Consider the following 15432-nt stretch of genomic DNA (forward strand, 5'->3'; position numbering starts at 1 on the left):
AGAGGGAAGTTGTGGCTTTTTTCAGGGTCACAATTGGTAAGTGGGAGCACTGAGGATGGAGGCACAGAGGAGAGGTTAGCAAGTCAGCCAGAGTTTACCTGGCTCTGGTACTGGGCACAGGTCCAGGGAAGGTGTGAGCCCCTGAAGCACTGCCTAGGTCACTTTTCTCCATCGCCTGCCTTTTCCCACAGATGCCATGGGCTGGAGAAGCACTTTGGGCAAGTGGAGGTTGTCCCAGTCCCTCACTTGTTCTCACCCCCCATGCACACATTCTGTGTATTTGAGGTATCTTAGGGTTCTTAACCTGCCATTCTCCCAGCACTTTTGTTTGGGGACCCTGGAGAACCCCATGCTTGGTTTCCCGAGTGCAGGCCAGTTTTTGTGGAGGGGGTTCTAGTTTCCCACCACTGATGGAAGGAGGTGTGGAAGGTTACTCCTGGAACCGGTACCAGTATGTGGCAGTGTTTTTTTTTAATGTTTTTTTTTTGGCCGCACCACACGGCATGCAGGATCCATAGTTCTCCCACCAGGGATTGAACCTGTGTCCCCTGAAGTGGAAACTCGTAGCCTTAACCACTGGACCACAAGGGAAGTCCCTGTGGCAGTGTTTTGAGGTGAGGCTGAGCTTGTTTAGGTACATGCAGGTCTCCTTTTTTCTGATGGAAATAAACAGGAAAGAACTGGAGTTAGACTTGAAATGACTGCCTGTGTATTCTGGAGGCAATGCGAGGTTCAGATCAAAGGAGAGAGGTTCTCTTCCCCAGGTCTCGAGAGGCTCCATCTGGTTGGGCGGTAGGGGAAATGTGTGGGAAGATGGACTGTGGGTTTTCAGAAATGAGACTGTTCATGGTTATATTTGTCCCTGTTATACCAGGGCAGTGTGACCTTTGAGGATGTGGCCGTGTACTTCTCCTGCGAGGAATGGTGTCTTCTTGATGAGGTTCAGATACACCTGTACCTTGATGTCATGCTGGAGAACTTTGCCCTTGTCTGCATGCTGGGTAAGGCCCTCACACCCATCCCCATCCTCTGAGATAGGCTCTGCCTTTCTCCTTTTCCCCAAGGGTAGTTCTGTCCTTCTCACATCTGGACCATGGGCACTGCTTTCTTCTTGAAGTTATGTGCTGCGGTTATGTGCTGCGGTTACAATGGCTAGGTAGAGTGCATCCCTACTCCTTAATGCCATGAAACTTGTAGCCCCAAAGTCTTGCAGGTGACCATTTAGGTTCATCAGTGTTGCAGTCCGCTTTAGAGATCCCTCCTTGCTTGCCCTCTCTTGGGCCAAGTGAGGGTACGGATCCATACTACCCAAAGTTTGCTCCGTTTCTGCACCTGACATTATTTATCTGTCTTTCTGTCTATCTATGTATTTATTTATGGCTACATTGGGTCTTCATTGCGTGTGGGCTTTCTCTAGTTGAGCCGAGTGGAAGCTACTCTTTGTGGTGCATGGGCTTCTCATTGCAGTGGCTTCTCTTGTTGCGGAGCACAGGTTCTAGGCGTGTGAGCTTCAGTAGTTGTGGTGTGCAGGCTCTATAGCACAGGATCAGTAGTTGTGGTGCATGTGCTTAGTTGCTCTGCAGCATGTGGGATCTTCCCAGCGTGGGAATCGAATCCATGTCCCCTGCATTGGCAGGCAGGTTCTTAACCACTGCACCACAGGGAAGTCTTTAAAATATTAAATAAGGAACTACAGTATGATCCAGCAATTCCACCTCTGTGTGTTCATCCACAGGGTGTGAAATCATATCGAAAAGATATCTGGGGGGACTTCCCTGGTGGCGCAGTGGTGAAGAATCCACCTGCCAATGCAGGGGACACAGGTTCGAGCCCTGGTCTGGGAAGATCCCACATGCTGCAGAGCAACTAAGCCCATGTGTCATAGCTACTGAGCCTGCGCGCTAGAGCCCGTGCTCTGCAACAAGAGAAGCCACAGCAATGAGAAGCCCATGCACCACAACGAAGAGTAGACCCTGCTTGCCACAACTAGAGAAAGCCCGCGTGCAGCAACGAAGACCCAAAGCAGCCAAAAATAAATAAATTTATCTTTTTAAAAAAGATATCTGTATCCCCTGTTTATTGTAGCATTATTTACACTATCCGAGACATGAAAAGAACCTAAGTGTCCATTGATGGATGAATGGGTAACAAATGTGCTGTATATGGAACACTATTCAATATTGTTCAACCATTAAAAAAGAAAGAAATCCTGCCATTTGTAATAACATGGATGGACCTTGAGGGCATTATGCCAAGTGAAATAAGTCTAACAGGGAAAGACAAATACAGTTGTTTGCCAGTTTCCAAAGAGGATTGATTCCAGGCGCCCCTGCATATACTGAAATCTGCAGATGATGAAGTTTCACAGTCAGCCTTGTGATTCTGAAGTTTCGCATTTGTGGATTCATTCAACTACAGATAATGTGGTGCTGTGTTTACTTAATTAAATGTAACCATGTGTAAGTGGACCCATGCAGTTCTAACCCATGTTGTTCAAGAGTCAGTTGTACTCCATAATTACACATACATGTGGAATCTTTTCCTTTTGGCTACGACAAGTCTTAGTTGTGGCACACGGGATCTTCATTGAGGCATGCGGGATCTTTTGTTGGGATGCTCAGGCTCGTCGTTGCGGCACAAGCTTCTCTCTAGTTGTGTTGTGCAGGTTTTTCTCTTCTCTAGATTGACGCACAGGCTCTAGGGTTTGTGGGCTCTATAGTTGTGGCACGTGGTCTCTAGTTGAGGCGCGTGAGCTCAGTAGTTGTGGCGTGCGTGCTTAGTTTTCCTGCAGAACGTCAGATCTTCGTTTCCCAACCAGGGAATTGAACCTGCGTCCCCTGCATTGGAAGGTGCATTCGTTACCACTGGACAACTGGGGAAGTCCCTGGAATCTTTAAAGAACCCCCCCCCCCCCAACACACACACATACCCAAGCTCAGAGACAGCCCAGAAATTAGTGGTTGCCAGAGTAGGGGATGGGCAAACAGGGTCAGATGAAATGTGTGAATGGTGTCAGAAGCTAGACTTCTAGTTATAACGTGAATAAGTCCTGGGGATGTAATGCATAACTTAGTGATTATAGTTAATTATACTGTGTGGTGTATTTCAAATTTGCTAAGAGTAAATCCTAAAAGTTCTCATCAGAAGAAAAAATTGTATTGTGGTGTTAACTGAACTTATTGTAATCATTGCACAATTTATACACTTATCAAATTATGTTGTACAGCTTAAACAAATACAATGTTCCACATTAATTATATGTCAGTGAAACTTTAAAAAATCTACAGTGCTCTTCCTTTCTCTGTGAAACCCAAATTTCTGATCTGTATTATTTTCCATCTCTCTAAAGAACTTTTAAAAAATGAATTCCCACGATTTTTGTGCATCTAAGAAAGTGTTTATTTCACCGTCACTGTTGAAGAGTAATTTTATTGTATTCTGAATTCTAGGCTGACATTGGTGACACACACGCCCGCCCCCACTCCAGACTTTAAATGTTTCACTCCTTTCTCTTCTTGTTTGCATGATTTCTGAAAATTCAGATGTTATTCTTTTTGTTGCTTCCCCATGACTAAAGTGTTTATTCCTCTGGTTTCTTTGGGAATTTTTTTTTCTTCTGTATTTGAATGTGGTATGCTTAGGTGTAGTTTTTTTTTTTTTTTTTTTTAATTTAACTTTATTTATTTATTTATGGCTGTGTTGGGTCTTTGTTTCTGTGCACGGGCTTTCTCTAGTTGCGGTGAGCGGGGGCTACTCTTTATCGTGGTTTGCGGGCTTTTCATTGTTGTGGCTTCTCTTGTTGCAGAGCACGGGCTCTAGGTTCGCAGGCTTCAGTAGTTGTGGCACGTAGTCTCAGTAGTTGTGGCTTGCAGGCTCTAGAGCGCAGGCTCAGTAGTTGTGGCACTCAGGCTTAGTTGCTCCACAGCATGTGAGATCTTCCTGGAGCAGGGCTCAAACCTGTGTCCCCTGCATTGACGGGGGGGGTGGTTCTTAACCACTGTGCCACCAGGGAAGCCCCAGCTTAGGTGTAGTTTTTTGGCATTAAACCTGCTTGATGTTCTCTGAGCTTCCTGGATCTGTGGGTTGGTGTCTGACATTAATTTTGTGGAAATTCTCCATCATTATTGCTTCAAATGTTTTTTCTATTCCTTGTTCTTTTTTTCCTTTTGATGTTTCTATATATGTATGTTAAAGCATTTGCAGGTGTTATACAGTTTTTAGATATTCTCTTTTTTTTTTTTTTCCTGTGGTACGCGGGCCTCTCACTCTCGTGGCCTCTCCCGTTGCGGAGCACAGGCTCCGGACGCGCAGGCCCAGCGGCCACGGCTCACGGGCCCAGCCGCCCTGCGGCATGTGGGATCTTCCTGGACCGGGGCACGATCCCGAGTCCCCTGCATCGGCAGGCAGACTCTCAACCACTGCACCACCAGGGAAGCCCTAGATAGTCTCTTTTTTTAGTTCTTTTTCTCTTTGTTTTTCAGTTTTAGAAGTTTTTACTACAAGAACTTCAAGCTGAGAGATTCTTTCCTGAGTTGTGTCCAGTCTTAATAAGCCCATCCTATTCATTCTTCATTCCTCTTCTGTTCTTTTTGATCTCTAGCATTTCCTTTTGGTTCTTTATTAGAATTTTCATCTCTGCTTGCATTGCCTTTCTTGTCTTGTATGCTGTCTGCTTTATCCATTAGCAGGCATTAATTAGCATATCAATCATAATTGTTTTACATTACCAATTTGATCATTCCAACATCCCTGTGATATCCCTCCCTCCCTCCCTCCCACCCTCCCTCCCTTCCTTTCTTTCTTCCTCCCCTCCCCTCCCCTCCCCTCCCCTCCCTTCCCCTCCCTTCCCTCCCTTCCTTTCCCCTCCCTTCCCTCCCTTCACTTCCCAACAGCAAGATCTTATTTCCATTACCAGGGATTGAACCAGTGCCCCCTACAGTGGAACTGTGGAGACTTTACTGCTGGATCCCTAGAGAAGTCCCTCCCTGTGATATCTGATTCTAGTTCTGAAGCTTCCTTTGCCTTTTCAAAATTTGTTTTTTGGCCTTTTAGTTGGCCCTGTAATTTTTTTCTTTGAAACTGGCATGATGTATTCCCTAAAAGGAACCATGGTAGATAGGCCTTTATTGATGTGTTGGTAAGATGTGGAGAGTGGAAGCATGCATGTTGCTGTTAGCATTCATATTATATTTAATTTTCAGTCTTTTAATGAGCCTGTGTGTCTGGATCCTGAACTTAACAACTTCTTCTCAATTTAATTTTCCCTCCCTTAGGTGGGACAGGATGGGTATTGGCGGCTGTATTTGGGTATTTCCTCTTTCCCAGGTAAGTTAGGCTCTGATACAATGACAGTAGGTTAGGCTCTGGTTAAGTAGTTTCTACTGAGGGCAGGCTTTGTTAAGAACAGAATGTTCTGGCTATTTTGTTTTTCTAATCTTCATCATTTCCTTTTTCAGAAGGCTTTGTTTAGTTAGTTTGTTTTGTAGTTTCTCAAGTTGTAAAGGTAAGTTGTTGATTGTTGATATTTCTTTGTTTATATGTAAGCATTTATAGGTGTAAATTTTCTCTTTAGTACTGCTTTTATGACATCCTATAAGTTTTAGTATGTTACATTATTGTTTTCTTTAGTCTCTTAAGTATTTTCTAGTTTCCTGTGTGTTTTTTTTCATGGACCTATTGGTTGCTTCAAAGCATGTTGTTTAATTTCCAGAAATTTGTGGGTATTTAAGTTTTCTATATGTGATTGATCTCTATCTTCAATCTGTTTCAGTTGGAGAGGACAGTTTGTATGATCTTTATCTAATTTAAACTATTCTTCCTGTCTATTGCTGAGAGCAGAGCATTGAAGTGTCCCCATACTATAGTAGAACTGTTTCTCTTTTCAGTTCTGTCAGGTTTTGCTTTATATCTTTTGATTGTCTATTATGAGGTGTGTAAATATATATACTTATTTTTATGTTTTTATTCATGTTTGGCTGTGTTGGGTCTTTTTTAAAAAAATTCATTTATTTTGGGCTTCCCTGGTGGCACAGTGGTTGAGAGTCTGCCTGCTGATGCAGGGGACGCGGGTTTGTGCCCCGGTCTGGGAAGATCCCACTTGCCGCCAAGCGGCTGGACCCATGAGCCATGGCCACTGGGCTTGCGCGTCCAGAGCCTGTGCTCCGCAATGGGAGAGGCCACAACAGTGAGAGGCCCATGTACTGGGGGAAAAAAAAAAAAAAAAAAAAAAAAAAAAAAAAAAAAAAATTATTTTATGTATTTATTTTTGGCTGCGTTGGGTCTTCGTTGTGGCATGTGGGCTTTTCATTGTGGTGGCTTCTCGTTGCAGAGCATGGGCTCTAGGTGTGTGGGCTTTAGTAGTTGTGGCACTTGTGCTCAGTAGTTGTGACACACAGGCTTATTTGCTCCATGGCATGTGGGATCTTCCCAGACAAGGGATTGAACCCGTGTCCCCTACATTGGCAGGGAGATTCCCAACCACTGCACCACCAGGGAAGTCCCTAGACTTCTTTATTGTTTGATATGAATAATAGCCACCCCTGTGTTCTTTTGGTTACTATTTGCATGAAATATTTTTCTAATCTTTCATTTTCTATTGATTGATTGATTGATTGATTGATTGTATGCGGGCCTCTCACTGTTGTGGCCTCTCCTGTTGTGGAGCACAGGCTCTGGATGCGCAGGCTCAATGGCTATGGCTCGTGGGTACAGCCACTCCACAGCATGTGGGATCCTCCTGGATTGCGGCATGAACCTACGTCCCCCGTATCAGCAGGCGGACTCTCAACCACTGCACCACCAGGGAAGCCCTCATTTTCAATTTAATTGACTTTTGTCAACAGCATACAGTTGGATCATTTAAAAAAATCTGTCTTTTGCTTTGAGAGTTTAATCCATTCACATTTAGAGCAATTACTGATAAGAGGTATTTTTGTCATTTTGCTCTTTGTTTTTTGTATGCAGTAGAGCTTGTTTTTCCTTATTTTTTGTTATTTTCTCCTTTTGTATTTAGTTAAATTTGTTTAGTGATATGTTTTAATTGCCTTTTCATTTCCTTTGTGTACATTATATGATTATTTGTAGTTACCATGGAGATTACATTTTATATCCTAAACCTACCAGCATATTAATTTTAATTTACACCACCTTACCATCAATAACATTACAAAAACATCTCTGCTTCTGTAGTGCTCTATCCCCACCATTTTCTAGTATTGATTTTACAAAATTACATACTTGTATGCGGTGTGTTTAACTTGAGACTATGGTTTTTTTAAATGCGTTATTCTCTGCAATCAGGTAGAAAATGAAAAAGTGCTGTTATAAACTTACAATCACAGTAGCTTTTATAATTTTCTATAGATTTCCCTTTATCAGAGATCATTATTTCTTCAAATAACTTTGAATTACCGTTTAGTGTTTTTTTCATTTCAATGTGAAAGACTCCATTTAGCATTTGCTGCAAGGCAAGTCTAGTGTTAAAGAACTTCTTTAGCTTTTGTTTACATTAGAATATGTTAATTTTCCTTAGTTTTTGAAGGATGTTTCCCTGATGTACGGTTATTGGTTGACACGTTGCTTTCTTTCAACAATTTATAAATATATCAGCCCACTGCTTTCTGGCCAGATTTCTGATTAGAAATGTGCTGATAACCTTGGGGATCCCTTGTCTGGAATGAGTCACTTCTCTTGCTGATTTCAAGATTCTTTGTTTCTGCATTTCAACAGTTTTATTATAATGTGCTGCAGTATGGCTCTCACAGTCTATTCTGCTTGGAGTTTATTTAGATTTATGGATGTTACTATTCATATCCATCCATAAGTGTGCTATGTTTTTCTGTTTTGAATCCCTCTAGTGTTTTAAATTTTTTTTTCACTTCAGCAATTGTATTTTTCAGTTCCACAATTTCCTTTTTTACAATACTTATACTTTCTATTGCTTTATTGTTATTCCTACTTTGTTCAGGCAACACTTTTTTTCTGTACACCTGTTTTTTTTAGCAATTGTACTTTTCACTTCCCAAATTTCCATTTTTACAATACTTATACTTTCTCTTTATTGTTATTCCCACTTCGTTCAGGCAACATTTTTTTTTCTGTACGCCTGGTTTTTTTTTTTTTTTTTTAGCTATTTGAACATCCTTTAGTCAGTTGTTTTTAAGTCTTTCTAGTTAGTTGGCCATCTGTTTTTTGTATACCTGTTTATAAGTTACAGTTGCGGTTGATTTGTTATTTTCCTTTGACTGCATCATACATTCCTGTTTCTTTGTATGTCTTGTGAGTTTTTGTCATTTAAAACTGAGCATTTGTATCTTATAACATTGTAACTCTGGAGATCCTGTATTCACTTTTACAAGAGTTTGCTGGTGGGGGCTTCTCTTTGTTTTTGACGTTTTTAGGTGACTCTTTCCTGGATATCAACATGAGGTGTAAACTTAAGGGGTTTTCACTGTGCCTTTCTTGGGGGTGAAATAGGACTTTTGAAATTCCTCCACATAAGTGGCTGATTTTGAATGTCTTAGTCCTTAAATATCTCACCCTCCAAAAGCAAAAAACAAGAAAAATGTAGAGCAGTAAAAGAGACACTAACCCTTAAAATCAGGTGGGGAGACAGATTCATAACACCTTGTACTCCATCCACTGTTGTTCAGGTTGGGAGTGGATTCCTAACACCTTTTACTCCATCCAGTGTTTTTCAGGTAGGGAGATGGATTCCTAACCCATCCCGTTTTTCAGGTGGGGAGAAAAACACCTAACATTTTGTTTCCATTTTGTTTCGTAGCATTTTGTACGCCATCCACTGTGCATCCTTCCCTCTGGCTCCGCTGACGTTTCTGTTTGTAGTATTTAAATATCGTTCCTTTGTCTGTTGTGTGCTTAGTTCCTCTGGGCTCATATTGGCCACTCACTCATCCTGACATTCTATTAGGCCTGTGTCATTTGTGTCCCATGTAGTTGTTCAACTGGGGATGGAGAGTCCTTGGGGCTTCACAGGATGGACATGACTCTGGTGTCAGCAAAAAGAGCTCACAGGTAGTCTGGCCAAGATGAATGGCAGCTGGGGGAGGGCTTGATATCAGGTCTGTGTTTTAAGTCATATCAGGAACATATCTTGTGTAACTAGTGTTTTAGCCTCTTTGCCAGTGGCCCCAAATCACTTCTTTTGTCTTTTCTCCATTCTTGTTACTCTGCCAACTTGTCATTTCTACGACTTCTCATTTTTATTCTGACTACAGCCTGGGATTTATTCCCTCTCACCTCTCTTAAGCCACTTCTCTCATGTAGTCTTTATATTGTTTTCTCTATAATACTTTATGACATTGTGCAGGTATCGTTGAATGGCATTAGGCAGGTATACTTTAATGTTCCATGAATACCAGCTACTGTTTCAGTTAGATTTTCTGGTGCATGGACATATACTTGTACACAGTATCACAGATCAGCAGCAGATGTGGTCCTAGTGAAAGCCATTGACAGAGGAGTGAACTGTAGAACATGTCTTTCACCCTTTGGGCCACATCCAGTCCTTTTGTCCTGTGCTTGGTGAGGTCTCCTCAATTCTGTGACCTTAAGTCCCAGTAATGCAGAACAGCTGCATCCTCAATTTGACCCCAACTCCATTTGCTGAACACAGTTCCGTGGATTGGTTCTTTCATGTGTCAGACATACAGTTGTGATGGTGTCACCCCCATCCAACAATGTCAACATGAATTTCACCATCACGTCTTTGTTTTCAGGTTCTTGGCGTGGAGTCGATGAAGAGACACCTTCTGAAGAGAACATATGTGTGGAGGGAGTATCACAGATTAGGACCCCCAGGGCAGGTTCATCTCCTGAGAAGGCCCAGCCCTGTAAGATGTGCATCCCAGTCTTGAGAGACATTTTGCACTTGGCTGAAGAGCAGGGAACAAATAGGGGCCAGAAAGCATACACATGTGGGGCATGTGGGAAACAGTTCTATTTCACTGCAAACCTTCAACAGCACCGGAAGCAGCACATTAGAGAGAAACCCTTCCGATGTGATATGAGGAGACTTGCATTTTTGAAGAGCTTCACAGTCTACACATCAGGGAATCTCTCTGTGTACAGTGAAATTGGGAAGAAATTAGCAGCCAACATGGGACTTCAGCAACAGACCACTAATATCAGGAAGGAACGAAACAACAGTCACGAGTGTGAAGCTGTTTTTCACAGTGGAACAATTCATCGGAGCTGGGGAGAAGGCAAGAAAGCTTCCAGCCACACAGATATGTGTGAGAGAGTCGTCACTAGTGAAGGGTTTTGTGAGTGCAGCAAATGTGGGAAAGCCTGCACCCAAAGTTGTAATCTTATGCAGCACCAGAGAGTTCATACGGGAGAAAAGCCTTATGAGTGCAGCGAATGCGGAAAATCCTTTAGCCGAAGCCACCACCTCAGTGTGCATAGGAAGATCCACACCGGAGAAAAGCCTTATGCATGCAAGAAATGTGCTAAATCTTTTCTCCAAAGGTCCAGCTTCATTCAACATCAGAGAGTTCACACTGGAGAAAAGCATTATGAATGCAGTGAATGTGGAAAATCTTTTAGCAAAAAGTCCAATTTCCTTCAACATATGAGAGTTCATACTGGAGAAAGGCCTTATGAGTGCAGTGAATGTGGGAAATCCTTTTTCCATAGATGTCAACTTTTTATACACCAGAGAGTTCACACAGGTGAAAGACCTTATGAGTGCAGTGAATGTGGCAAATCCTTTATTCATAGATGTCAACTTCTTATACACCAGAGAGTTCACACAGGAGAAAGGCCTTATGAGTGCAGTGAATGTGGGAAATCTTTTACAGTTAGGTCTGTCCTGCAGAATCATCAGAGAATTCATACTGGAGAGAGACCTTATGAGTGCAGCCAATGTGAGAAATCCTTTATCCATAGATGTCAACTTCTTATACACCAGAGAGTTCACACAGGAGAAAGACCTTATGAGTGCAGTGAATGTGGGAAATCTTTTACAGCTAGGTCTGCCCTACAAAATCATCAGAGAATTCATACTGGAGAGAGGCCTTATGAGTGCAGCCAATGTGGAAAATCCTTTATCCATAGATGTCAACTTCTTATACACCAGAGAGTTCACACAGGAGAAAGGCCTTATGAGTGCAGCCAATGTGGGAAATCTTTTACAGCTAGGTCTGGCCTCCAAAATCATCAGAGAATTCATACTGGAGAAAGACCTTATGAATGCAGCCAATGTGGGAAATCCTTTATTCATAGATGTCAACTTCTTATACACCAGAGAGTTCACACAGGAGAAAGGCCTTATGAGTGCAATGAATGCGGGAAATCTTTTACAGCTAGGTCTGCCCTCCAAAATCATCAGAGAGTTCACACAGGAGAAAGGCCTTATGAATGCAGTGAATGTGGGAAATCCTTTATTCATAGATGTCACCTTCTTATACACCAGAGAGTTCACACAGGAGAAAGGCCTTATGAGTGCAGTGAATGTAGGAAATCCTTTATTCATAGATGTCAACTTCTTATACACCAGAGAGTTCACACAGGAGAAAGGCCTTATGAGTGTAATCAATGTGGGAAATCTTTTACAGCTAGGTCTGGCCTCCAAAATCATCAGAGAATTCATACTGGAGAAAGGCCTTATGAGTGCAGCCAATGTGGGAAATCCTTTATCCATAGATGTCAACTTCTTATACACCAGAGAGTTCACACAGGAGAAAGGCCTTATGTGTGCAATGAATGTGGGAAATCTTTTATTCATAGATGTCAACTTCTTATACACCAGAGAGTTCACACAGGAGAAAGGCCTTATGTGTGCAATGAATGTGGAAAGTCCTTTATTCATAGATGTCAACTTCTTATACACCAGAGAGTTCACACAGGAGAAAGGCCTTATGAGTGCAGCCAATGTGGGAAATCATTTACTGCTAGGTCTGGCCTCCGAAATCATCAGAGAGTTCATACTGGAGAAAGACCTTATGAGTGCAGTGAATGTGGGAAATTGTTTATTGTTATTTCTGGCCTTATTAAACATCAGAGAGTTCACACAGGAGAAAGGCCTTATGAGTGTAATGAATGTGGGAAATCTTTTACTGCGAGAGCTGGCCTCCGAAATCATCAGAGAATTCACACGGGAGAAAGGCCTTATGAGTGTAAGGAATGTGGGAAATCTTTTACTGCGAGATCTGGCCTCCAAAATCATCAGAGAGTTCACACAGGAGAAAGGCCTTATGAGTGTAAGGAATGTAGGAAATCTTTTACTTCTAGGTCTGGCCTCCGAAATCATCAGAGTGTTCATACTGGAGAAAGGCCTTATGAGTGCAGTGAATGTGGAAAATCTTTTAGCCAAAGACAGATCCTCAGTACCCATAGGAAAATCCATACTGGAGAAAGGCCTCATGAGTGCAAAGAATGTGGTAAATCTTTTATCCAAAAGTGCAGTTTAATACATCATCAGAGAGTTCATCGTGGAGAAAACGCCCTATGAATGCAGCCGATAAGGACGTCACTGGGGTTCGGAGGAGTTTGACATGGTAACAGAATGGGAGGAACAGGTGCAGTCATTGTGCAACAGATGGACCGTTTTTAGAGAGGAAACTCAGGGTGAGAGAAGGGGTGTCATCTGCTTGTGAACTTCCAGCAGTGAACAGGGATTTAAGATACAGTGCTAGGTTGACCGGTTCAGGCCATGAGTCTGGTCACAGCGCTCCTCTTTCACTCCCTACCCTGCTTTGGGGACTCAAAGAACACTTTGTCCATTCGGACACCCTCTTGCCACCCCCACACAGACACAAAGAGGCCTGCTCAGGACACCCCCTCCTTCCTACATGTGACTTGACAGGACTGTCGTTTCACTGGAAACAAATATTGATGGCTTTCCTATGAAGGATCTGACTTACATACCCAACAATGATCTGGTCCTGCTAACTCCATGCCACAGGTTTGCAGTGGATGTGGGGCAGGCAAAATCGAGGAACAGACTCAATCTTGGGATGTGGATGTGACCCAGTCCCAGGACAGAGAAAACTAATCAATATAGGACACCACATTAACAGAAGGAAGGATGAAAAATAACATGATCATCTCAGTAGACAGAAGAAGCATTTGACAAAATTCAGCATCCATTCATGATGAAAACCCATCCAGGTGGGTATAGAGGGAACATATCTCAATAAAGGCCATTTATGACAAACCCACAGCAAACATCATACTGGTGGAAAGCTGAAAGGCTTTCCCCTAAATTCAGGAAGAAGAGAAGGATGCCCACTCCCACCACTTCTATTTCACATAGTATTGGAAGTCCTAGCCCCAGCCATCAGACAAGCAAAAGCATCCAAATTGGAAGATAAGAAGTAAAACAGTATTTTCAGATAACATGATACTTTATATAGAAAACCCTAGTGTCCACCTTAAAACTCTTAGAACTAATTAACGAATTCAGCAAATCTATAGGATATAGTACAAATATACAGACATCTGTTGCATTTCTATACACTAATAATGAACTATCACAAAAAGTAAAAAAAAAAATTTGCTTCAGATCACATCAGAAAGAATAGAATACCTAGTAACAAATTAACTGAGGGCTTGAAAGACATATATTCAGAAAACTATAAAACATTGATGAAGAAGATTGAAGATTAAGAAATGGAAAGATATCCTATGCTCTTTCATTGGAAGAATTAAGATTGTTACAATGACAATACTGTGAAAAGCAATCGTGAAACACACAGAAAACATAATGAATGGAGTTAGAAAAAATATCCAAAGTGATGCAAATGAAGAACACACGTCTATTGTCATGTGTTCAGTGTCTCAAGAAATATAGCAGCAATCTTGAGTAAGGCATATTCTAGTAAATGGGATATATTCATGTCCAAGACATAAAAAGGAGTCAGTCCTTATGGAAGCAATATTGTAGTTGATGGAAACTGCACCTAGGTAATTAGATTTCATGGAATATTAGAACAAGATGCTCCTATGAAAAGGGAGAAAAAGAGCAAGTTACAGTCGAGGAAAAACGGGGGTTTGGGATGGGTTGAAAGAGTAGAGTATCCAGAGTAGGATTTTAGTGAAGGTGGACAGTTGTGGAAATACTGTGTTAAGGATGGACAGCTTGCTTTCCTCCTTTCCAATTGTTAAATGTTCATTTTCTTTACTGCATTAGAGAGGATCTCTGGCATATTAGGCAATACCAGTGTAATGCAGAGAACTGCCATCCTACTGATCTCAAGCATCCTATTTATGTCCTTTATATATAGTCTTTTCAGTCCAGAATCATAAAGTTGCACAAATTACATTTATTTCTCATGTCTCTTTAATGTCCATTCTGACACAATCTGATTTCCTTCAAGTTGTTTTCCATTGGTATTTTTTATACAATACATGACAATTACTTTGTAAAATTTCCCTCACTTGGTATACAATAAGATATCCTTATAAATAGATTCAGATTATGTGGTTTATTGTTTTTATTGTTGCTGTTTTGCTCCCGTCCAAGATAATGCAAAAGTGCTGCCTTGTCCTTTTCAGTGTACCATATCAGGAAACATGATGTCTTGTTTTCCCAGTATTGGCAGTGTTTCCTTTGATCACTTCTTTATGGTGATATCCTTTGGATTTTGTTCCTACTACTCTGGGAGGCTGGAGAAGGGGTGTAGCAAGACGGTGTGATCATCTGTTTGTTTCTAAATCTCTCTGGCTTCTGTGTGGAGAGTGAACTTAGGAGGGAAGAACTGATGTAGGAGACAGGACAGAATCCTTTGTGTAGTTGGGAGCCCTTTGATGATGGACCAGCCCAGGATGGTGGCATTGGAGATGGTGAGGACAGGATGACCTGGAATATATTAGGAGGCAGAGTTGGCAGGACGTGTGTATAATTGAGATGATGGGGTGAGTCCCAGAGAATGATTTTTTTCCCTTCAGTCCTCAAGAGCGAGCTGTTGCATTTGTGGGCCTGAGAGGCTTAGCTTGTTCTGTTAGAATTCTGGATCAGCTGTCAGCTATGTTGAGTAACTGCAGCCAAAGTTTCCAATGCCTGGGACACAAAATAGGCAGGACTGCTCCCTGACAGTTATTTGGGTAGATGAGTTTTATGTGGCCTTGCTTTCCTTGGGCCCGCCAGGGTTAGATGAGGCTGAATAGGAAGACTTGTGTGGTGGTGGTGTGTATCTGTAGCATCTGTAGCTGTATGTGTTTGAGCCTGCTAGGGAACATTTATTCTTTGAATAGAAATTCAAAACTTGCCCTTGAACTTCACTTGATGAAAATTAAATCCCTTGCTAAGGAAGTTTAGGGCCATCCAAAAGTACTGACAGCTACTTTGAATGTTTATTTCAATCCTTTAATGTAATTGTTGATATATTTGGGTTGAAATATATCCTTTTATTTTGTGGATTTCTTCCCCTGCCTGCTGTTCTTTATCTTGGCCTTAAAAAAAAATTTAAC

The 15432-nt window shown here is 41.8% G+C and overlaps 1 protein-coding gene across 2 annotated transcripts in view; it reads left to right on the plus strand.

Moving 5' to 3' along the window:
- LOC131744767 (zinc finger protein 814-like) overlaps positions 1–14284 on the plus strand; it is a 22693-nt gene extending 8409 nt beyond the window's left edge. The window contains exons 1-3 of one of the 2 annotated variants that reach the window (XM_067019846.1): positions 924–1001; positions 5274–5325; positions 9738–14284. In XM_067019846.1, the coding sequence (XP_066875947.1) occupies positions 936–1001; positions 5274–5325; positions 9738–12472 (2853 nt within the window). In that variant the 5' untranslated portion in view covers positions 924–935 and the 3' untranslated portion in view covers positions 12473–14284. Of the gene's footprint in view, positions 1–874; positions 1002–5273; positions 5326–9737 lie in introns of those variants that run through there. The other variant, XM_067019845.1, reaches the window with a different exon arrangement.
- The last annotated feature ends 1148 nt before the right edge of the window (positions 14285–15432 follow it).

This window comes from Kogia breviceps, chromosome 18 (genome assembly GCF_026419965.1).
Source record: "Kogia breviceps isolate mKogBre1 chromosome 18, mKogBre1 haplotype 1, whole genome shotgun sequence".
In the NCBI taxonomy this organism is placed as follows: Eukaryota; Metazoa; Chordata; class Mammalia; order Artiodactyla; family Physeteridae; genus Kogia; species Kogia breviceps.